The sequence below is a fragment of the Pavona decussata genome, unplaced genomic scaffold (genome assembly GCF_977016875.1).
Source record: "Pavona decussata unplaced genomic scaffold, jaPavDecu1.1 SCAFFOLD_75, whole genome shotgun sequence".
Lineage (NCBI taxonomy): Eukaryota > Metazoa > Cnidaria > Anthozoa > Scleractinia > Agariciidae > Pavona > Pavona decussata.
Window position 1 is genome coordinate 809,329 of NW_028145493.1, and position 24,470 is coordinate 833,798.

At 36.0% G+C, this 24,470-nt stretch overlaps 1 protein-coding gene across 1 annotated transcript; it reads left to right on the plus strand.

The window, feature by feature from the left end:
• Positions 1-24,254, plus strand: LOC146476682 (uncharacterized). Its single transcript, XM_085114262.1, has 16 exons — positions 1-145; positions 2,835-2,910; positions 3,341-3,440; positions 3,756-3,840; positions 5,506-5,551; positions 9,589-9,647; positions 11,945-11,994; positions 14,839-14,911; positions 15,533-15,714; positions 18,140-18,374; positions 18,992-19,156; positions 19,588-19,756; positions 20,980-21,077; positions 22,438-22,503; positions 23,090-23,281; positions 23,880-24,254. The coding sequence occupies exons 1-16, from the start codon at positions 32-34 to the stop codon at positions 23,973-23,975; spliced, it is 1,806 nt and encodes a 601-aa protein (XP_084970388.1). The 5' UTR covers positions 1-31; the 3' UTR covers positions 23,976-24,254.
• Positions 24,255-24,470: the final 216 nt, after the last annotated feature.

A 24,470-nucleotide genomic window follows, 5' to 3' on the forward strand; every position in this document is an offset into this window, starting at 1 on the left:
CCGATGGGACAACATGTAACTTCGTTACAACATGTCAGCAGATTTCCATGACAACAACCTGCTTTTCGGATTCGAACACCAAAACAGCTCAGAACGGCGAGACATTCTCGAAGTCCAGGCTCCAAAAAGGAACACAGTAAATTTGGTAAGTTCACCATGCCTTCCAATCCGCTCTTTTGTCAGTGGGACATTTCAATTTAAAATCTAGTTTGAGTTTAACCTTAGCATGCGGGAGTAAACTAAAATAATTTAGGCTTAAACTTTACTTAGCCTGTTTCTATCAGGCCAACTGCATGAGTTTAAACTCAAGTTTATGTTTTAAACCAGTGTGTAAATGGTTCATAAAATGAAATTCAAAGTATTTTGAGGTTATGACACGTGTGATGGTAAAACTGGTGTTTTAAACCAGTGTGTAAATGGTTCATGGAATGAAATTCAAAGTATTTTGAGGTTTTGGCACGTGTGGTGATAAAACTCTTCACTGATTTAATGATTTACTTCAGAAATGTTCGAATTCTCTGACTGAGCTTGTTATAACAAGTGCATGTTTCTCTGGGTACAGAACCGGTACTCCGGTTTTCTCCTATCTTCAAAAAACAACATTTCCAAATTCCAATTCGAACTGGGTTATTATCAAGCACTATATCTATAATGAGCCTCTGGCTTGGGAGATTGCCCAAAACTCACTGATTTCTTTACCCTTTCCCAGACTAAACTGTTTGAAAAACATTAACCCTTCACAGAACCACATACCCATGTAGCATATAATTATATATGGGAGTTTTACCAACTCCCCCCTCCCCGCCACATTAAGATGAGCAGTATGTGGAGGTACCCCAGTAAAAATATAATGTGATCACTCTGTGATCACACATGTGATCACACAATGTGATCACACAGTGATCACGCGTAAAAACTTTTACATGTGATCACAGATGTGATGTGATCAGAGATGTGATCATGGGTGTGATGTCAGGTTAGATCACAGGTTCTGATCACACATAATGTTGGCACTGTGATCACAACAAGTGTGATCACGCTTGTGATCACATGTCACCCTTATGATCACAGTATTTAACTTTATGTGTGAAGTACACAAGAACAAAAGCACAAAATACAGGAAGTTAAAAAAATTGTGCAATAATGTAATAACAACAACAAATTTTATAACTGTCAAAAATGAGCTACATATATAGTACATATGTGTATATAAAATACTGCACCAAAGTAATAGCCTTTCAGAGGCTATTTCAGGCGAGGCAGAACGTCCATGAAAGAACGGCACACTCTGTTGCGCAGTGGAATTAAAAAGCTAAAATAGTATACATTTTGACAAGTTGAGAACCACAAAGGTAAACGTGAACTAATATTTTCTTAAGGTTCAGAAGGATGCTAACCGGGAATCACTTTCGACATAAAAATTCGTCGTTATTGTATTACGCGATCGTCATGTTGCTCACCTCAGTAATTGGAACGTTCGTCGATATTCTTTCCCTGGTGGAAACGTGGACTAAAATACGACTCGCAAGAGTCATTTCGTTTTACAGCAGACCAAAGAAGTCCTCTGAGTGTTCTCGATCAGAGTACATTTATCGTGGCGAACTTAAAACATCCAAGTGGCTGCGCAGTCGGAGACAATCCGAAGGAACAGTCTGTTGTTTACAAAACGGCCGGGTGCAGATCTTCGCTTCAGAAACCCAAAACATTAAACTGTTTCCCAGACGAATAAGGGAAGATACTTCGCATTGAAAACGCTCCCGCTCTTCTAAGTCAAATTACCAACGGTCGAGTTTATTTTCAGGACCAGTTTTGTAACGCGATCAGGTAAAGGTAATTTGAAACAAGTTCATGACATTTGGCCAATAAGATTAAACCCGCAGATGTCTCAAGAGACATTGCAGATAAAATTCCGACACGCACGTGTCATGCAACTCGGAGAAAAGGCGCTATATTTCTCAAAACTGAAGTTAGAATCGTACCTTGAAAATGTTTTCCAGTGTATATCAGTGCTTTATTGCGAACATGCATAAAAGCAGCCTTGATTTTTTTGCCTTGGATCGAGTAAGTGAAATGAATCGAGCGCAAAGAAGGCAACAAATGCTACAACAATAATATCAGGATTGAATTTGATCGTCCAAATAATATTCATTGTTAGTCGTTTAATAAGCTGCTATAAAATGTTGTACAGGACTGATGAACGCAGAAAAAAAAAACACGTATATATTGCAGATTAAGCTTTTGACGCACAAAAACAAAAACAAACCACGAAACCAGAGAGTTACATGTAACGAAAGACCGGAACAACACGAACTCAGTGAAAGAAAGATTCAAATTTGTCCCGAGTTTAGTGCGGTAAGTTATTGGGCTGTTATTGAACCACATCTTTAATTTACTGGAATATGATTTTTTTTACTCCATTAGCGTTAACAGATACTTTGGACTAATTGAATGAGATGGTAATGTTTTTGATTTTCAATTTTACCCTACCCAAACGTGATCACGCCATCACTGTAGAGAATCACGGTGAGTGGAGTGATCACACCCTGATCACGGGTGTGATCACTCCAATCACGCATTGCTGAAGGCGTGATCACGGTGAAAGGAGTGTCACGCCTGTGATCACGGCCGTGATTTGTGATCACGTTGTGATCACAAAATATTTTTACTGGGGTATACAATACTCACTGATATAAAACATTTTAAATGGCAGAGCAGCCATTATAAGCATTATAATACTGACTGCTACAGAATATATGTTTAACTGCTGGTTAAACAGTGGCTAATGTTAGCAAGGTTGCAAAAGTTAACCATTTCGATCTGGATTTTGTTACCAGGTTTTTTCAAAATTCAACATGCAACGAGTTCACAGTAGAAGATCTGAAGGAAGTGAGGCAGAGGTTGATGGGCTAGGTATTTACTATATATTGTATGTGCATGTATAATACCACTGCAACATCTACATGTTGTTAAATTGATAAAAATTGTCTAGACATGACTATCACAATTAATTATTATGTACAAATTTAAAATAATAATATTACATTATTCCAAACATTATGTTAAATATTATGTAATTAAAAATGACAGTTATAATATATAACTATCATATCTTGTTGGTTGTGATGTTAGATGGTTGAGAACAAATTATTATAAGGAGAGAACCAAAGTTTGAATTCTGTAAGACATATTTTGCTTGATTCCTGTCATCAGGTTTGCCACAATTCCTGATAATTTACTCCCAAGGTTGGCCTTTATTAATGGAAAATAATTCAGGTAGCCATTTCAGTTATTGAAATCTGGGCTGTAATACAATATGTTGTTACTTTTTCTTTAAATATAGCTGAGCAGGAGCTGGCAAAACTCCAGCGTCAGTATCGCATTATCGAAGGAGACAGAAGGGCTTACAGTGAAGAGACACAGAACCACATACGAAAACAGATGTAAGTTTGTACATCTTGATTGCCTCTGCAGAGTCAATAATCTACTTGATATATGGAAAATATATTTCCATTCAAATTCCTATTTTGATTTAAAATTTAGGAAATATAGAAGTGAGAGCTGAATTAATAATAAATATAAATTTAATACTAATGATAATAATTTATTAATTAATAATGACAATTAACAATAATGAATTTATATAGTGCCATTTTTGATCCATTGGTTCAATTAATGGTACTTAATAATTCCTCCAGTTAAAAAAGTATGTGCTTAAAATTAGTTAAGGCTGATTCAGCTTCGTGTTTCCCTTTCAGGGAAGCTATACAGTCCCTTGAGAGCGAAAATGAAGAACTGATGAAGGATAACACCTTGGCTGGAAGTTTGCAAAACCAGAACCAGGTAATAGATAATCTCATGACTGTGTTTGATACTACCGCCGATTTCATTGATACACGACCCTTGAATAAAAACTACCACGAGCAGTTGGCAATTCGCTTCCGTCAATCATGCGCTCCTTATATGGTGTTATAGGAATGCCGCTCTTATTTCCAAAACAATGGCAGCCACTGTGTAGCCTGTTCGGTCGACATGGTTGCTTCTTATTCTTCTAGTTTACGTTGGCAAGTGGTGTATTTGCGCGTGTAGGGGTTGAGCATCGATTGATCGAAGCCACACTGACTGTCTTTCCTCTTGCATATTGAACTGAGCCATCCCTGTATTTCATCTTCGTATACTCCTGGATGTCGTTCAATTACTCTCCTTATAAACAGTTCGTCGTGCTGTAAATGATAAAAGGCAATCAATGTCATCTACTGCATGCGCGTTTATTTATGCTGATTTATGCGATTCTTTTTTAACCTACCGTCCATTTGTCTTGCTTTTCCCGTTCGGGCTGGGTAATCAACTGTGGAGGTATTTCTGTATTTTTTCCGAATTTTCTTCACAAATGTCAACCCACTTTCAGAAGTCTTGCTAAATATAGCAATCGCGCTCAACCCCTGCACAAGCAAAAATACCAGTGGCCACCGTAAACTCAAAGAATAAGAAGCAACCATGTCGAACGAACAGGCTACACGGTGGCCGCCATATTTTGGGGAAACAAGAGCAGCATAATATAACACCATATAAGAAGCGCATGTTTGATGGAAGCGAATCGCCAAATGCTCGCGGGAGTTTTTATTCGAGGGTCGCATATCAATGAAATCGGTGGTAAATTGTACTAAATTACATTTGCTGAACTTAAAATACTTTTTTTTTTTCGGAAAAAATATTGCTATAATATATACAAGAATGCAAATTGGCAAAGAAATCATTTTTAATTGCTTAGACTGGTAATTTAGAGTAAATTGGTACCTGAATTAAGTGGACCTAAGTTGGCCTAACAACATTAAAACATTATTGATCAGAAATTAATCAAAAGTATTGATTTCCTCAAGAATTCAGACAGTCAGAGAAATTATAGGGTTGAGAATCAAATTGTTAAATATATCATCCTTTCGAAAGGAAGAAGTTACTGTACATTGAAACTAGATGCCTGGGAAGGTATCGAACAGAAATATTTACAAAGACCGTTCCAAGGCAAGCAGCTCATACTGTACATTTTCAATCAGTGCCGGATGACAATCAAAGAAGGAGGTGTTAAGCATCTGGGCCTGAAGAAGGGAGGCCTGTTGTCTCTAGCCTAATTCTAAGCACTGTTTGCTTAAAACCTTCATCTGCATTTTTGCAAGGTGAAATTTAAAATACAACGGAAAAGGAACTTAGACAATATTCGCTGGAAAACATTTTAAAAGACAAGAACCCAGGTGTGGGGAGCCCTTCAAAATTAATGTGGGTGTAACTGAAGGTGGTTACTTAGATTAACAGGGTTTCAAATAAAAATGAACTTGCATAAATGAACTTGTCTAAAATATGTCTGAGGGTGTGGGTAGAAAAAATTATATATTTCAGTGCACTAGAGTACATAACTACCTGAACGTTTTAACATTGGAGTGTAATTAATCAAAACTGTATCAATGATTAAGGTCTTGGAAAACAGCCTAATATATTCTTTGATTGTTTCAGGACAAATCAAACACAGACAAGCTAAGCACTCTCCTAACAATTGAAGGTAACGTTAATTTAATATATTAATTAGTAAATGATAAATACCAATTTGCACAAATTGACATGCCAGGTATATGCTTCTAAAATTATCAGAATTACTTGCCTTCTATGGTTTCTTAATAGTAATGTATGTTAACAATGTTGAGGTTTAAATCTGTAACTGAACAGATTCTTCTGTTTTAAAAAAATTTTTAACAAAAATTTTAATTTACTGAAGACATAATGTCAGCTTGCCTATATACATGTAATTAATACCAGTAGGTTAAAACTAATTTCTAGACATGGAATTTTCTCAAAAATAAGACAACTGAACCAACCAATTATTGAAAGTTGTACATATATTAATCAACTGATCACCAGCTGTTTCCAGAGGTTTTCCAAAATTCGGTAAAATTGGCAAAGTGTTTATTTCTTTGTATTTTGTATTTTTTTTTTTTTTTTGTATTTTTTTTATTTACTCCACATGATCTTATTAGTATATCAGATTACTGTACAAAAGGAGTGGAGAAGGGCATAATATAGTTAGCTAATTGTATACCCCTTAAATCACGTTACAGTATTTGGTAAGATAAAAAAAAGAAGAAGAAAAAGGAGAACTAATTGTAAAATATAGAGGAGAAGAAAGACAGAAAACGTTTTACAAGGTCGTGTGGCAGTGATTAATACTCAGAGCAAAATAATACTGGAAGAGAGCTCGTTTAAATAAAATATGTTTTGTTGGTTTTTGACGAATAAACATAGGAATATCATTCCAATAATAGCATCCAATAATTGTTGGGCAAAATTTCCTAATTAATTTATTCTGAAAGGACTAGGATTCAGATGTTGTAGGGAAGCAATTCGAGTGGCATAATTATGTTGCTCAGGTACTAGGGTAAAGGTAAAATTGGAAGGTTTTCCATCTACAATATAGTCATAAAAAAGTTGGCAAGCTTGATAAGACCAAGATTTACATAATGAGGAGTGATGTGATCACGAAGCGGGACGTACGTTATTTATGATTCTAACTGCTTTGTTTTGTAACTTAACCAGTTGTGCTAAGGGTGCCTCATAGTTATTTCCCCACAATACGCAACCACAGGTTAGATAGGGATATACAACTGCATAATATTAGATACTTATAAGTGACTGGTTTGTAACATGACGTTTAAGTTTTGTGATAATATTTACACTTTTGCTAATTTTACTACTTATATTAAATCCATGTGGTCTTGCCAAGACAAAAAGCAATCTAGTCTAGTCCTAGATATTTTATACTATAAGACTGCTCTAGACACTGATCTACTAGTTTCAGAGGGCGGTGAATATTATAGTTAATTTTTTGTCTTGGCTGAAATATCAAGACAAGTATTTCGTCTTGCTTAAATTTAGGTTAAGTTTATTTGAACATAACCACTCATAAATGGCTGGCAGTTCATGGTTTGTTTGATGAAGCAATAGGTCTAGATCTTTACCAGTTGCAGTTAAGGAGGTATTATCAGCAAAAAGTCTTAGTGAAAAATATTTGGTTGCGTTGACAATGCAGTCATTGATATAAATCAGAAAAAGAAGTGGACCTAAGATTGACCCTTGTGGACAACACGCCATTAACATACACCTTTTCTTTCCCCATGTGCAGTAAAATACAGAACTTACAGGACAAAAAAAATCAACACCCCTTTGGTCTTAAATAGCTAAAATTACTTATTATGGAATAAAATACACTAGCTGTCAGTTAAAAATGTCAAAATAACTTGAAAGTAAAAATTTCCAAAATTTCGATGAAAATTGATCCTCGCGTCACATGGGCGAAATTTGATCCGTCTTGAGGGCAATATGTGTTTGTTTACACATGATTATGCAGTTGTCACGTTTTGTCAATGAAAATAGAAGGAAAAACACACAAAAAGCTTTCCTAAGTGAAAAATTTATTTAGAAAAGTCTGTGTTTACGCCCATAAAGAAAGAAACGCGTATTATTCTAAATGCGAGATGAGAGACGCAAGCGATTTGAAGGAACTACAAGACTATAGTCCATTTTGAAGTGAAATTATCGACCCTTGCGGGGCATGCAAAAACTGTTCAAAATACAAAGAATCGGTCAATTAGAATAGTATTTCAGTACAACTTCACAATCAAATCTGTAATTTTTTGGCGGTTGAATTGGGCAGAGGTACCCGAAAATTATTGCAGAAAGTCTGTGGCCTGAATAATGATTTGAGATGTCCACTAGCTCGTCATCTGGATAAAACAACAATTTTGCCTCCAAGCACAATTTCATCCCCGTTATTTCTTGGATTTCTGCTGTCTAAACTGTTGAATATTCCTTAGTAGTTCTTCTATCGATAATTTTACCATTTCAAAAAGGTTTTTTCCCTTTTGAAAACACGAAAATTGGTGACTGAAAATTTAGCCGTCCAGCAGGCCCAGTCGCGCCAACAGAAACTGAAATTTGAGATGGCTTTGCGTAGACTGAAAGCTCTTTTGTCTAGGTCCCCTCAAGACCTATTAATATATGCACAGTAAGTAGATTCTGATTGGTCAGTCCTTTCTGAAAGGACTGAGAACAATAGCAGGGCTCAATGTTAGTGACCAGCTGGTCACATATGCGACTAGACTTTTTATTTTGCGCCTGAAAAATCAAGTTCAGTGCGCCTGAATCCAGGCCACTTTGATTCCTCACCTGAGAATTCTTGTGTACTCTGCCTGATTAAACACGAAACAGAAGCCTGAAATGATAAATTCAAATGTGGATGTAACGCAAATAGGTTCCACATAATAAAGTTACACCATTTTTCTTGCATCAGTGTGTGTTTTATTTGTTGTTTCCCCAAGTCCATTTCTTGTCCATGTTTCAACCCACCCCAGACTCTTCTCGGATTTGTGACCGCACCGCGGACACGTACGAGTGAAGGCAATTTTCTGAAACACGTGCTTCTTGCGCAATTTAGTTCGCTTTGCCGATAACAAAGAGTCAAGAATGTCTAAAAAATCTGGGTTAAGAGACTTTTTTCTTCAAGGCAAGCACAAGTGTTAAATTTCCTGTGAAACAATGAATTTTATTTCAGTTAAGTCATTGCGCGGTCAACAATGTAATTTATTCTCTTTTTCGAAATGCTCATTTACAAAAAGACAATTTAAATTCTCAAACAGCTGGCTGCTGCCTTCCAACACATTTGACCCAACTACAGCAGTTGTGAAGTGGTTAAACAGTGGGCAGAGATCAAGGCGACCTAACCTTGCCTACAGAAAGTGGCCAGATGAATTAATTTCAGTTGGTGGTCGGTGGAACTTGAAGGATTTCGTCTGATTGAGCGGATTCAATGACGTTATTCCTTATTTCTTGTTTAACGTACCATAACATGTAATATTCTAAAAAATGTAACAGTATTATTGCTATCGCAAATGTACAGTAAGGGACTGAAAGAAACAAACACACGATTGAAATAAAACATTACCGTGCTGGTTAACGATCGGCAAGCAAAAATAAGCAAAAGAAATGAACAACGTTTCGGTGTCGTCATGACACCATTATCAATGATCACTAATAAAATATCTGAAGCTTCTGATTTTTCTTTTTGGTGCTACCAGCTAGTATTTTAAGTTCTAACCCTAAAATTTTTAGCTGCGCGCCTAAAATTTTGGCAGTACGCCTAGAAATTTACACCTGGTAGCACAGGTGCTCCCAAAGTCAAAAATAAACTTTGAGCCCTGAATAGGGGACAAAAAAAGCCCTTCTAGGGGAGGGAGTAACCGAACCGAACGCGGCTGGTGCAAAATCACGGCCGGTTTTAGTTGGAATGGTGCCAATGGGTTAATTAAGACTGTAGTGCAAAATGCTACCAAACAGACATCCACCTTAACATTTTAACCATTTATTTGATATAATTAACACTTTTTAAATTATATATGAATCTTACCTTTGAATAATTGGATTAATATATACATATAGATAATGATGATTATTATCAATTAAAATAATGTTAATTTATCATATAAACTTTGGAATCTTTTTTTGTACATTGTACCATTGAAAACAATTCTTTGTTCTGTTCTTATTTAGATGAACTAAAGGAGCAGCTTGAAGCTGTGAATGAAGACATCAAAACGTTTGATGACCAGGTTAGTTAATTCAAATTATACGTAAAAAAATTATACAGTCAAATAATTTACACTTAACTGCCACTGGATATTCCTTTTGTTTCGACCTTTACTTCATGTTGGCCAGTGAAAATTGATATTAAAATAGGACAATCAGATTGAAATGAAAACATTTAGGTCTGATGCATTTTCATGTTGTGTAAACAGTCTGTGGATATACTTTTCCCCAAAATAACCAAGTGTGATTGATTGCCTATTAATTCGCTAATATTCATTATTGAGTTACTTTGTAAATATTATTTAATTGAAATAAAATTCCCTTTTTACAGTGGGCTTCAAATAACTTTTGACGATCGGGTTCCGAAGTTTGTTTGGAACTTCTGAAGTTGGCAACGGACTTGAAAATTTGATAACGAGGTTACCAATCAATTTGCAAAGTTCAAAACCAAGTTGGGAACTTCATGTGGAAGAAAGCTTGCGAATTGGGCGGGATATAAACAGGAAATCTCAATGGCAGACTTAGAAAAGTGGATGGTGCTTTTCAGCGACAAACTTGAGAAGGGATCTAATGATTTGATTTTCCAGACACTGACCACAAATCATTTTATCGAGCTATTTAGTTGCGTTACTGAACCTGTTACAGTTTGAAATTAATGTTTCCGAGTTTCGTTTAGAATTTAATACATTGGAACTTCGTGTTCTTCGTGCACTGAAATAAATTTGTTGCCTGTTTAGGAACTCTACATTAGTTTTTCTCCCCTGCTGAACAACATTCCTTGTTCAGGGATGTACATTTTATTTCGAAAATATCAAGTGAAAATAAATATGCTGGATGAAAGGAATCCGCCATGGATGCGTCGTATAACTCACGCCAAAAATAGCATCAACGTGCAAATATTAAAAAAGACTGAAAAAAAGCCTTCGTAACTTATAAGAGCAAACGTATTTGTTGACCTTCGCTAAATAAAAAAATTATAGACAACTTGACTTGGCTTGCAGACACGTGGGCGCCACTACGCGCCTGACTGCCTCAAAGCAAAATTTGTTTCTTCTTTTCATCACTAACAAAGAATCAAGTTTTTCTCAACTGTATTAATTCACTAAAATCAAATTATTTTAATTTTATCATTTAAGTTCACAAGGCAGGTCCTCATTTAAGTTTCAACTTCTCTCAGTGGAGGCCGGCAAGTGGCCAACTGAACCTACATGTACATTAATAAACATCTGGCCACGAAGGTCTCTCACTCAAGCTATTTATCTGTAGAGAAGCCAGGGCTTTCATCAAGATCACTCGATGTAGCGCAATGTTGAAAGAAATTCCTGGACATTCCAGACGTGATTGTACTTAAACCGTGAAATACTGCAATCTCTGTATGGGTTTTCGCAAAATGTACATGCATGCTATGTTTTCGTTGCCAAATAAAGGGATTCATCGTGCCCAAATGAACTTCGGCTGGGCTAATGTTCGTTCGATATGAAGTTTCAAATTTTGTTTCAAAGTTCGCAAATTCATTATTAAAATATTGCGAAAGCTCGGAAGCACCGAACAAATTTCAGAATCCGGTCGTCAAAAGTTATTTGAAACCCACTGTAATATAATTAAGGGGTTTTCAGCATGACTTGTTAAGTGCCTTGAAATCAAAAGTATAATGCTCCTCATGACCAGATACTAGACCTTAATTTTGGCACAGAGATTGTTTACCATTTAAGACACTTAATTGCATATTTAAAGTTTTGGAGCAAAATAAATGCTACATAAACAAGAAATAGCTTAATATGACTTTTCTAAAGTGAAGCAAGTACTCCACAAGATTTTGTAAGGAGTGAGTGGATAAACAATCATCCAGAGTGATCAAGAACAATAAATTTAATATCCCACTGCTAATAAAATCAACTAAAGATAAACAACTTGGACACAAGTTTTTTAACACTAGTCCTTATTGTGCTGTTTTCACATGAACAATCTACTAAACAGGGTAGGAATGTTTTATCCTAATCAATACATCATGTTTCCCTGGTTATAATTATGTCACTGATGATTTGTACATGTTAATGGGTACACATGTAGTCCTGTATTGTGGGGGATACACAAAAATAATTATACATCATTCAGCAGCTGTCTTTGATCTTTGATGATTAAGCTAAAAAGTTTACACATAAAACCTTCATATTATCAATAACGTAGGGTTGAAGTAATATAGTACTGAAACATGGTATTGCATGCATAGAAAAAAATTACAGCTCAAGATATAATAAAGGGCCTATAATTTAATTAGTTAATTAGTTAATCTAACCTTTTAAACATCACTATTTTACAGATCAGGGTAATTGAAAAAAAGATTAAGCAACAAAGAAAAAATATGGGAGGGTAAGTGTGAGTTTCCTTATTATCTTTATTGGAAGCTATAGATCTTGTTATATTCGAAGGTGCAAAAGGACTTATTATTAAGTACTGTTTTGGCCTTGGCATCCAAATTTCTCTGAATTTGCTATAATTTGGCATACAATGTCATAAGCCATCGTTTGGATGAAGAAACTAACTGCCACATTGAAAACACTGGCAAGATTTCAGCCACAAATTGCTAGGCAACCAAACTTGTTCACTTACAAGTATCAGTTTTCATTCAGTAACAACACAAGGCATTTATAATTGGTACAAAATTTGTGGCGGTTCTTGGAAGGAAAACTAGATGCTTGCTGTTTGTTATTCAATCACCACAGGAGCCACACTCTGTGCCTAATTCCACTTATATCCTATCCTAGTGTCAGGACTTCACTAAAATCCATTTTTTGGAGTTTGAAATTAAAAGAAAATAGGCTAAAGAACACTCGGCTGCTGAAAAAGAGGATGTTGGGGATTTTGAGAAATATCTCAAATAATTATTCAACAAACTGCACGTCAAGTATACCTGCCAACTCTCACGCATTATGCGCGAGTCTCATGCCTGCGGACTAAAGACAGCGATCTCACGCATCAAGGACAATTTGTCACGCCTGACTCACAAATCTGGACCACTTGTTCTAAAAAACTTCATTTAATTTCAGATAATTTTGTTATGTATTATTTCTTTAAATTTGCTCTTTATAACAATCACAAAAGCTTTCAAATGTCTACAATCCATTCGAATCGTAAAGAAGCGTTCAAAGGTCGTCGAAATATCTTCCGACATTCTCAGCAACGTTCGGAAGTCTTTGGAAAATTGTCGGAAATCTTTGGAGGTGGCTTGGACGTTTTCGGAAATCCCGCTTATGACGAGGCAAAAATCTCACGCGTTTGACTCAGAAAAAGTTGGCAGGTATATGTCAAGCTCTTGAATGATTAAACTGAAGTACAGCGTTTACATGGATTTCTAAATTAACTGGAATGGAGAAAATTTGCTACATAACAGTCCTTATCTTTAATGTTGTTTTCAGTATGGTAAATGTGGTAAAATATTACCAATTCTCAGTCTGATAAAGTGAAAGCAGAAAATGAAAAAAAAAATGAACACGGAATATGCCCCCTCCGAGAGTCAATCCCGGAACATACACTGTATATTTAAAGATAATACTTTAAGCCGGAAGACTTGTCGTGAAACCAATCCAGCATTGAACTCAGACGTCCAAAGATAAGAAAAAACATAAAAGCGACAATGCAGATCTATTGAACCCCTTATTAGGACAGCCACAGTGGTGTTTCTTTGGTACGTTGGTGAACAACTGCACAGCTCATACTCAAAGAAGCTAATAATTAACTTTATGTTAAAGACATGTATAATCTGAAATATCATTTCATTCGCCTGTCCAAATATTCACAAGTTCCCTCACAGGGTGCTTTGATCCCTGTTGCAAGCTTGAGATTGAGTTTTTTCTCTGATATTGCTTACCTAAGAATTTTCTTGTAATTTTCAAATTTGTGCATATTTGCAAATATCCCAGAAAGGCCTCAGAATTGCATGCTCTTTGGCGTGAACATTATTTTTTATCCCAGTTTTATTGAATTTGATTTCCCAAACACTTATAAATGAAGAAGACAATTATATATAAACGGACTGTAAAGTTTGCACTACAAATTCAGCTTTGCAATATTATTGGTATACTAAGTAAACACATTAAAATTAATTAACGCATACACAACATATTGTTTTGTGTTTTTTGACATTGTTGATTTTGACCCCATAGAAGAATAGCATGGTATTATATTATGCGCTTAAGTACATCAGCCCCGGCATAGTATTGTACACACTGATTTGAATTTATTATTAAGCAAAATAACTTGTAAAATAACTTGAGTTTGTATTGTAAACATTTCTATTGCATGTTGTATGCATCCTCTTCATCGATAATTTTAAAATAATCTTCCTGATAGTCAAACTAAAGTTGTTTACATCATCAAAAAAAGTGTGGTGAAGGTCTTACAAAAAATGTATCACTTCGTTGAGCCATTTCTTAGATTTTTTTAATAAAGTGCACAAATTTAAAAAATATTACAAGAAATTTAATGGGAACGATGGTAGAGAAAAAATGCATAATTTCTCAAGATGGAGAGACAATCGCAAAACATTTAAGTGGCTTCAAACAGTGTCTTTCAAGACACACCTTGACCATATTTTCAAGTCGCTTCATCGAGGCAGTGCTTATTTACAATCCATTCACAAATACTCAGTTTTGAAATGTTTTTGTTAGTGATTTATTTGAAATCAAGTATTAATTCATAATTTGTCTATTTGTTTATAGTCCATAGTTATAAAGAATTTGGTGGTGATGTATTTGCGCTAGACTAATTTCTAATTCAAATCTCACTGGATTGTACAAAATTTACCATCTACTCATTAATCGTCATATATATATATATAGCGATATAATATTACGTGAACAGGTGTAAATTTCACATCGATTGGTATTGGAGAAGACTACCTAATAGCTGGTTGAAAAAGCAATGTATGCAGGTCACTCAAAAACTGTATCAAAACAACTTAATTAGGTTCCACAGATGGAAAGAAGGAGAATTGGAATAAAATAAAAGTTCTTGTCTAAAAGCTAAATCAGGCCTTTAGCTCCAAAGTAAGCTATTGCACCATTTACCCTTCCACCATTCTACTTTATCACACCCAAATATTATTGTTCAATTTGACTTTAATTTTTGATAAAGGAATAAGATTTAAAATAATGCTTGTTATACATTTAATTAATAGTTTGTTTCTTTTTCTAATTTTTGATTTATTTTTTGCAGTGTCCACAACAGCCATCTGCAGAACAAACGAACCCAGAAGTATATTAGAGTTCTTGAAAATAGATTAGACAAGGTAAAATGTTTATATGGTAATTTGCTGATTTTATGGTTTCTTTTTACTATTAATATAAGTTTTTAATTGCTCTGTTTCAGTTTTAGATATGTATAATTTGGGTTTGCCTTTGGTGTGCATTGTTCCACCCTTTCTGTTTGTTTTTTCTCAGAAATTATTTTCTTATCCCTAAATTGGGGCTGCTTGATGAAGCCTGAGTTTTACAGCTTTGTGAAACTAAAAACTAAGTTGCATATAACTGTTGGTGATTCACTACACTCTGCCATAAATCAAATTATTAATAGGAATAAAATTAAATGTACATGTCAATTATTTATGTATCTATGTTCAAAGTTTTGCTGTTGACAGAAAACAATAAAACGGAAACGTGAACATTTTTTGTTGAAGAAAATCTGTCAGAATTCTTTTTATAAGGAATTTTAAAATAGGGAAAAGTTCCCCAATTTTGTCAAAATTTATATCTTACAGAATTTCGTTTGTTTTGGTGTCTCCATTATTTTGATCTGTTAGGGCTGTTCATGCTGTTCTTAATATGGTACTACAGACTAATTATGTAATGAAAAAAAAAAACATTAAGGCTTCTTCATATTGATTGTTGTTTGTATTCCATTCATTACACAGGCCAATATTGACTTTAACAGTTGCTTGTCAGAAAATGGAAAGCTGAGAGAGACATTTGATCACATGCGACTGGAGAAGAAGACTTTTGACACCATTCGCCTGAAACTAGAGAAGGAATTAGTGGAGAATAAACAAAAGATTATGGAGGGCATTGAAACATCAACAGCAGCTTATGAGGCCCGGTAAAGTACAGTAATGTTGATTGCCATTATAATAAACCACCAGACCACATGTCTTGAGTGATTTGTCACTACCAATAACTAGCTGGCAGGCGATGTTTTAAGTACTTAAGTCAGAATGCCAACAGCTGCTTTTTAAACAAAACTTCTGTTTATAATAGCTACATACAGTGATGGCAGATTGCTTTTTGCAGACATCTGCATTTGATGTGGATTACCTCTATTTTGGCCAGTTTAAAAGCCCCTGTTGTTTATTACAATATTTTATTTCTTGTTGTGTTTGTGCGTAATTCTGTTATTCCAGCTGTCTACTTGATAAAATATAGTAAATATATAATAATCATTATTTAAATTTGGTGTTTACATTGCCTTTTGTTTGGTTCATTTGTTTTGTTCTTTTGTTTTTCTTTTCATCTTAAATTTAAACTGGCTACAGTGTGGCCACTTTTCCAAAATAACAAAAATTTCTCAGTCAAATCACTTTTAATCAGTTAGTAGCACCTATTGTAAGCGACTGGTCACCTCTGTCCTCATGTTAAGGCAAACGTGACAATTTTTTGTCCAAATGGATAGAAATTTTCTACTGTTTAAGACTAACCTCCAGTTAAAGCAACCAGTCAACTGACACACAATCCCATCTCATGATCTTCTTGTGCCATTAAATTGTATGTTTGGATAATGTGCTTATCCTAATTTGTATACAGCTGTTTCAACAAAAGTTGTCCAAAAAAGCGTAAAAGCATACGCAACAATGCCGAAAAGTAGTCTGGGAAATACCCAATAAATTTCAATAAAAGCTCAGAATCCATAATGCATCGACCGTACAGCGAAGACTTGAGATCGTGGGCAATATGGATTCTGAGCTTTTATTGGATTCTGAGCTAATATGGATTCTGCTCAAGCATGTTAAGGCATGGCTTATTTTTTACTTAAGACCCCCCGCAAAATTAAAACTACCTATCTTTCAAATCAATGCTTTTTTAAATCCCCAGAGTGGCCATAAGTTTAAAATCGATGTATTTCAGCGACCTTAAATTCCTTAAGGCACAAGAATAGTGGTCACGTGTTTGATGATGTCACAATTGCGCTCAAAACAAATTGTCAAATGGGGCAAGAATGGTTCATTGTGACTTGTAGCTTAGCAAGTGTGTTTGTAGCTGCTATTGTATAGTAACTAAATCTGTCCTGAATGGAATAGGTTTCGGTTTTATTAAAAAATTATTAGGAATTTTAATAAGTCACGTGACCTATTTTCTTAAATAATCCGTTAACTAAATATTGAAGTCAACCATTCAGGACAGATTCATGTAAGGCATAACCATACAGTAAGAAAAACGTCCTAATCGACATTCATCATATATAAACTCGGCGCCCCATTTTCTATTTTCTGTTTGGGCAATGCAAATAAACAATCATAACCGGTCACGTGACATCTATTTTCAAGACCCGAGGTTAGAATTGAGTTAAGGTCATCAATTTCTGTGACGCTACCAAGTTTGGTGGTCTTTCAGTAAATTTCTGCTGAGTTATAACTGTTTCTATTTTTTACCCAGACGTGGCCTTGAGCCATGCCTTAACATGCTTATTTTATTCCCAGACCACCTTTTGGCATTGTTGCGTACGCTTTTACGCTTTTTTGGAAAGAGCTGATATTAGGAAATTTAACTACACCACCTTATTTATATTACGTGCCATTATATTTATTCAAACAAGTTAAATAGCATGGCCATCTCCATTCACGAGTTTATCAGTAAGATACCCATTAAATATAATCTTGAAAATTTGTCTTAATTATATGTTTTATCGAGAAGTACTCTTCTCTCCAAAGATTGAATGTTTTTTTGTAAAGTTCTCCTATTAATGTAGTAGCTGTGCATCATTGAAAATGTAACTAGTATGTACCGTCATTAGAATGTATTTGTTTTAAGTATTCAAAATCTGCAAATAGTAAGACGTTAGTACACTTTGTAGGTAGCGTACTACCCGTAGCCATAGCAAAACAAAAAGTACTTCAAGGTCAGCAATGTAATGTGTGACAATGCATAAATGATTAAAAAAATGTGGAAAAAATTCTCAGCTAGACATATTTATTACACATGTTTAAATTAAATATAGTGGTTATAATTTGCAGAACTGAAGATAAGACATGTTTCAACATGTTTTCAGAACTTAAAAACATTGTGCTTTTCTTAAAAATTGCTGTTACTTTCATTGCGCCAGCATAAATAGATAAAATGATAAATAGTTATGTGATCACCATCATCAGTTCTGCATTTACTGCTGCCGATGTTTATGAATTTAGCTGTTGAAATTCCAAAACACCGAACAAGTATAATGTTACTGTGAATTATGCATTCATGAATAATTTCAAGCGTTTAAATGTCCTGCAACTGACATTCTTTTGGTGTTGCTATTGATAACTGTTTAGCGATGAGGCCCAAGGAAAGATGATGGCACTGAAGGAGAAAGCTGATAAGGATTTATCTCAATATAACACTGAACTCAAGGAGCTCATGCGTATCATAGAGCATGATCGCAAACTAAAAGAATTCATGAGGATAAAGAGTGAGGAAAGAGCTGAGATGATGGATGGTGAATTGTCATCACAGAGAAAGAAAAAAGATGAGAAAGAAAGAGGTGACAAAGCAGAGGAGACGATTGAGGTAGCTGCGAATGTTTATTTTGTTGCAAATTATTAAAAAAGAGAGATGATGATGGAGTTGTAAGCCTGATTCCCACCTGTGAAGTAAGCACAAGAATTTAAAAGATATAATTATAGTTTCTTTCCTAATGTCCTTGCATGTGTCTGTCATCATCTCATGTTGATTGGCCTACACAATGTTTCTTTTCCTTCTGAAATGTGCTTTTGCTTATTGAAAGACTGAAGCCCATGGGTTCTTGGGTCACCTTATGCTGGGTATGTACTAGCTCCCAACATCTCAGAACCCCTACCCCATTCAGACAGTCTTCTTTGTGGCCTTAGTTATGCTATACCTTTTGAACCCTTGTAACTATGTCTTTCTGCGCTGAATTGACACATTTGAAGACACAATTTTAATGCAATGAAGCAGTTGTGTTGAGAATATGGCCCAATTCTAGTTACTCTTACTATTAATACAGTGGGACCCTGTCAGCCCAGTTGTGAAAATACAACCCCATCCCGGGACACATCTGTTACCGCTTTTAAAGGCTATAGATTACTCCTTGACCTTTGCAGCTGTCCTTCAGGAAAATATTTGAAATGTTCTATTTTAAACAAATACAGTTATTGCTTTTTCAGTCATATGAGGCAGCATTCCAGACAATCAAGGAGGCCACTGGTATCGAGGATATTGATCTCCTGGTTGCCAAATTTATTGAAGTGGAGGATAAGAACTTTGCACTTTTTAACTACGTCAATGAACTCAACAATGAAATCGAACTGTTGCAAGAACAAATTAATGAGGTGAGTATTACTTAGTCACCCTCTTTACGATCCATTCTTGGCAATTCTAAATGCCTGAAGAGTGTTAAGCTTACACATAACAAATAATTACTGATTATACATAGTAACTGCATGCATTTGGGAAAAGGTTAAAGCATGCAAATAAATCTGTCACAACAACTGCTGTCAACTTTGCTCATGTCTGCTATGTTCCCTGTTTCTCAGACAACAATCTTATCAGCAGTTGACACAGTATGAAATTATTATACTAGAATCTCCTGTAGTGTATGGCATTTTAGTTTATACTTTATTTTAGACAGTTGGCAGTCTTCTCAATCAATGCTAAATTACACAGTTGATTGTTGGTAGCTCGTTTATTTTGCACATTTGAATTAATTTTATGAGGTATTAAGGTGTTAACCTGCTTCTACGACTGGTTATTATGTTATCAGAATCAGGCGGAGATTGAGAAGTTCAAAAGTGAGGAAGTGGAAATGGCCAGTCAAAGGAAGGCCCTCCTTAAGGACCTTGAGGACAGTTTGTCTTCAGCCACAGAACAAGCTGATCAGTACGATGCACAGTATAAACAGAGCAAGAAAATACTCGAACAACTCAAATCAGGTCAGCTCTAATAACTCCATTACTTCGCGTCTATTAGAGCTATGAAAATGGCACTTGGAGCATAAAACAATAGTAGGTCCAAATATGTTTCCTTCGTGGTCTGCGATGAAAGGTAATGACGTCACGTTACGTGTTAATTACGTGATGATTGCCGAATGGAGGCCATCTTGGATTTCTGGATTGTCCCAAAAGCTTCAAGAAAGCGCTAAAATTGAACGAAAAGTAATCAAAACCACAACAAAACACTGTGCAGGCCCGTTAATGATCCCCAGATCGGAAATGATCCTTGGAAATGATGCCACAAAAAATTAGGAATGTGCACTCCACGAAAAGCCGTTGGATATATATTTCTTTAATTATTCTAATCCAGCTTAAAAAGGAAGGGAAAGACAAATTCCTCAGGTGTAAAAGCAACAAATATACGCTTATGTTTCAGTTTAAAGGTAAATTGTTCTGTTACACTTTGCTGCTACATTGTAATTTTTAAAGTTGCGAAATTTGCATGAAAATGGTTTAAATATAATGACTGTTGTGTTATTAAAAAAAGATATATATGTAGTTTAAATCCACTGTCCAAATTCTTGAGTCCATTCCATTTTAAAAGGCTCTTACGAGGGATTTTTTTGTCATCATGGTATGTATTTCTATTCCGGAAAAGGTTCAATCGACCGCACCCTAATATGAGCTAAAAACGTAAAAAATACTGTAATAGAAACTTGTAATGTTTCTTCATTTTAAAATGGGATTTTCCGTTTTCTGAGAAGATGGCCTGTCCCAAGTTGGTTGCCATGGTAACATCAAAGACAATAAGCACTAACCGACTGCATCAAATTCTTCCCAGAAATTTCTGAAAAAGTCATCAAGTTTCGTGGCTTTTGCGCAAAGTTAAAAAAGCTATTCAGGCTGGCAGAATTCCTAAGACTTCTACCGAAGTCTTTAAAGAACAGTGCAGTGTGAGACCCGTAGAGTGCAAAATGAGAAAAAAAAACGTCAACCAATAACCAATTGGTTTTTCTGTGGGGATAGCTTACAAAAACTGACGAACAACTGTAACAAAGTCAAACAAATGCATTCATGGGAAGAAGTGTGTAGATAGACAGGCAGACATAGCTAGATAGCCTTATTTTCACACAATAAAAACAGCTTATTAACTCGCCTTTCAGAATTTTTGGAAGCTGTACCAAACGGTCTAAGTCTGCGGTGGATTTTTTTTCTGTTTTCAGGTGTGGACTCGCTGTTTAACAAGATCAACTGTGATCGTAGTGCGATAACGGACATGTTAGGTGGAAAATCAGGAGCAACTGATGCCAACATGATGCAGGTACTTTCCAGCTTACTGACTTTTTTACCAAGAGTTGACAGACGGCAAGTTTGATACAGTGTAGCACCAGTTTGACACAGTGTAGCACCAGTGTGATTTCAGGAAAATGCACATTTGTCCAGTTTTTCTTGGGCTAGAGAGATACAATTCATCTTGGAGACTTGTGAGTCCTTTGTTGGGTTGGTATTAAATTTGATCAGTAGCCCTTTGTCGTGGTTATTTTAAAGTGACTATACATTCGAGGATGTCCTCCGGGAAATCGGATCTACGCGCGCTCCTGCCGGGGAAACTAGATACCACCAAAAAGCTTAAAAAATGAATATAGGAGCGCGCAAGCCTTCAAACGCAAAACTAGCATTGTTTGTCAAAGTGAATTACGAGCCTTTGCCTTATTCCAGACATCCAAACAACTGGACTGTATCAATCACGAGATGTGTGGCTTTTTCGATATTTTCATTGGTTCCTGAGAAAGTGTATTCTAAAGTTAGACAACTTAATTTTTTTTTCTCGATGACCGTCACGCATTGGGACGCTATAGGAAAAAAATCCGGAATTTTGCAAAAGTTCCACACGCTTTGGTGCGCTGGTGTGTGGCGAACATTAGGGCAAAATTTCGTTCAAATCCGATAAGTCTAGATACCCTATTAATTTGTTTGAATTGAGGGAATACGCGAAAACAAATCTTGAGTTTGGGGCACCGAATTATTTGCACAGTTTTCACACCTCGTTAAAGCAGTCGTTAGAATAGCTGTGCTGGCAACCAATGAAACACAACTTAGGAACCCCCTAAAGAGTCTCTCAACAAAGATGGGACATTGATCACTCAATCCCAGAGAAATATTTATTAACTCGGGAAAGTCTCGCGCAGAAACTTCGGCGAACCTTAATCAACGCAAAAGGAATCGGCAGCAGAATGCAAAAGAAGAACAAACGAAGAAAAGTCTCTGGATATGATCCAAAACAAGCGCTGGTTACTGCTGTAAAAGGGTGGTTGAAGAATCGCCGCCCTCTATAGTCTCTGATTTAACAGACGTACCTCGTTGTGAGCGAACTTTGAGAGTACTGGGACCGGTTTCGTTCGATATTCCAAACAGCTTTGAATGCGATGTAAATAAACCACGCAAATTTTGATCGCGAGCGAAAAAATGTCAAAAGACTGCTGTAAATTATTGGATTGTGGCACCGTCTTTATTAGACTTGCTTACAAGCCGAGCTTAGAGAGCGCGAAGCGCGATCGTCAGAGCTCGCGAAGCGAGCGAGCGACTTTGAGAAAGTCTACGTAATTAAGAAAAATCTGACCTGCGATCGTATAAAGTAACGTCACATAGAACTGAGTTAACTTCATTAATTTAATTTTCAGTTTCTTGGGTTAATTGAACAAAGGACAAATGAGCTTTTACAAGTCCATGGATTTGTCACCACAAAGGTATACAAACTGTTTTGTTACAAGGTCATTTCAATCGTTACATATTTTTGCTTTTTCTCTTTCAACATGAGTAATTTGCAGTAGTCTGTCTTCCTCTAAAAGCAGATACTTACAATGTATGCATGATCGTGGGACAGGTCCTGCCATTCTAACACTGATACCGGTCTTTTTAATAAAAATAAAAAAGGAGGGACTTCTTTAATTAAGGTGTACACCTGTTTAAGGAGGGAAACGTCGTTAGACAACTCTCTACTGTCTCTCTATACATACTGGGCAGTGGGGGAAGCTTTATAAAACACACCTGAAGGTACGCTGGTTTATATACTAGAACACCTCAGTTTAAGGCAGGCACTCGTCCCGAACAAAACACCTTTTACGTAAAGACGTAACATCTCTCGAAAATGAGATCCGGTCAGTAAGTAATAAGTGATTTTATTTTGGAAATTCGTTAGTTTGCTTGCGAGCGCATGTCTGTGGCTTTCCCTTTCACTCATCTTTAAATGCAGGCACTTCTCCAAGACAAACCGCTTGGCCAATCACAGCTGTTGGTGTCATTAAATCTTGCTTTTTTTTACCTTTTGTGAAGGAATCTGATCGCGAAGGTGAGCCTGCAGTACCAGTCGGGCTTTTGGGTCAGGGTCCTCAGCCGGGAATGTCTTCAGTTGCTATTGTTCCTCCCACGACTGGTGACGACTACGATACTGATGGTTCGTCAGGATCCGATGATGAGCAACGACCGCTGACCCAAGAGGAACTAAAGAACAAAATCTTGAAAGGGGTAAGATTAATACAGCAATTGTTTCTCTTCGTGCAGTTTGTGTGGTTCTTCCTGAGTGGAAATGAAATCAGCCTTATAAGGTCTTTCAAATCCGGGTTTTTACAACTTTTTAAAAGTTATGTGGACAGGGGCATGATATAACCTGATGTGATAGTGGTTGTACCCTTACCAGAGAGGCTCACGGAACTAGAACGCTCAGCTTTTAAATTTTCTGTTGTAGAATATTTACAACATTTCAGTTGTCAATAAATTTCACTAAAAGCGGTAAAAAAGCTATAATTCGGAAGTACGCTTAATATGATAGATATTCTGACTTTGTTGGAAACTGACGTTTTTCCGGGCTAAAACGATCTCATTTTGTACGTATGATGTATGAGATATACAGATAAATAGCTATCACATGCTATAAGGATTGGGCCAAGCAGTGTTGACACACTGTTCAAGAACTGTTGAAACATGTTGAGTCTTGTTGGCACCATGATATATTTCCTGTTTTCTTTTTTTGAACTTTGCCGAACGGAATGATGCCAACGTTGAATATTTTGAACACGCTGTTTGAACATTACATGACAGCAGTGGTGCTCATTTGACTCCACAGATCACCAAACGCGAGGCACACCCGAAGAAGTCGCAACATCCGGGATCAGCGAGTTCCGAGAAATCTCCCGTCAAGAAAAAGAAAGGGGCCAAGTGATGTGTGATGCAGTAAAACAGAACACCCTTAACAAGGGCGTGGCTGATGGGTCGGCAACACACCCCAAAAAAATATTTCTGTTGACCGCGTAGGTTAGTGGGAGGGTACTTAAGCTGCTCGCAGAATTTAAGCATGTTATGTCATGGATTTATGCATGATTTGTACGACAGAGCAGCTTAAAAGCCAGTTATCCTGCTCTTGTTTAATAGGCAGTTGTTCGAGTTAAACAAAGTATTCTTAACGTGTAATTTTGTAAATAAACCAACTTTAAAGAAAAGACCGGTTTGTTATACTTTCTGTTTCATAATCTTGGTAAAAAATCAAGGTCCAGAACCTTGGAAAAGTAAAATTAAAATGTATTCATAAATTTTAGTTAAGTATTAAAAAAGTTCAGAGCATGTTAGATGCTGATTTGGTCAAGACGTTTACTGTTCTTCATACAATCACACGAAATAAGCTAAGATTAAACGGGTAATGTCCCGCCAAAAATTGAAA

Excerpts from the sequence above, each read along its gene's own strand:
- LOC146476682 (XM_085114262.1), top strand. The coding sequence starts at position 32 with ATGTCAGCAGATTTCCATGACAACAACCTGCTTTTCGGATTCGAACAC. Across the intron at positions 11,995-14,838 it reads CAAAGAAAAAATATGGGAGG|TGTCCACAACAGCCATCTGC; the intron begins GTAAGTGTGAGT and ends TATTTTTTGCAG. Across the intron at positions 22,504-23,089 it reads ATGGATTTGTCACCACAAAG|GAATCTGATCGCGAAGGTGA; the intron begins GTATACAAACTG and ends CCTTTTGTGAAG.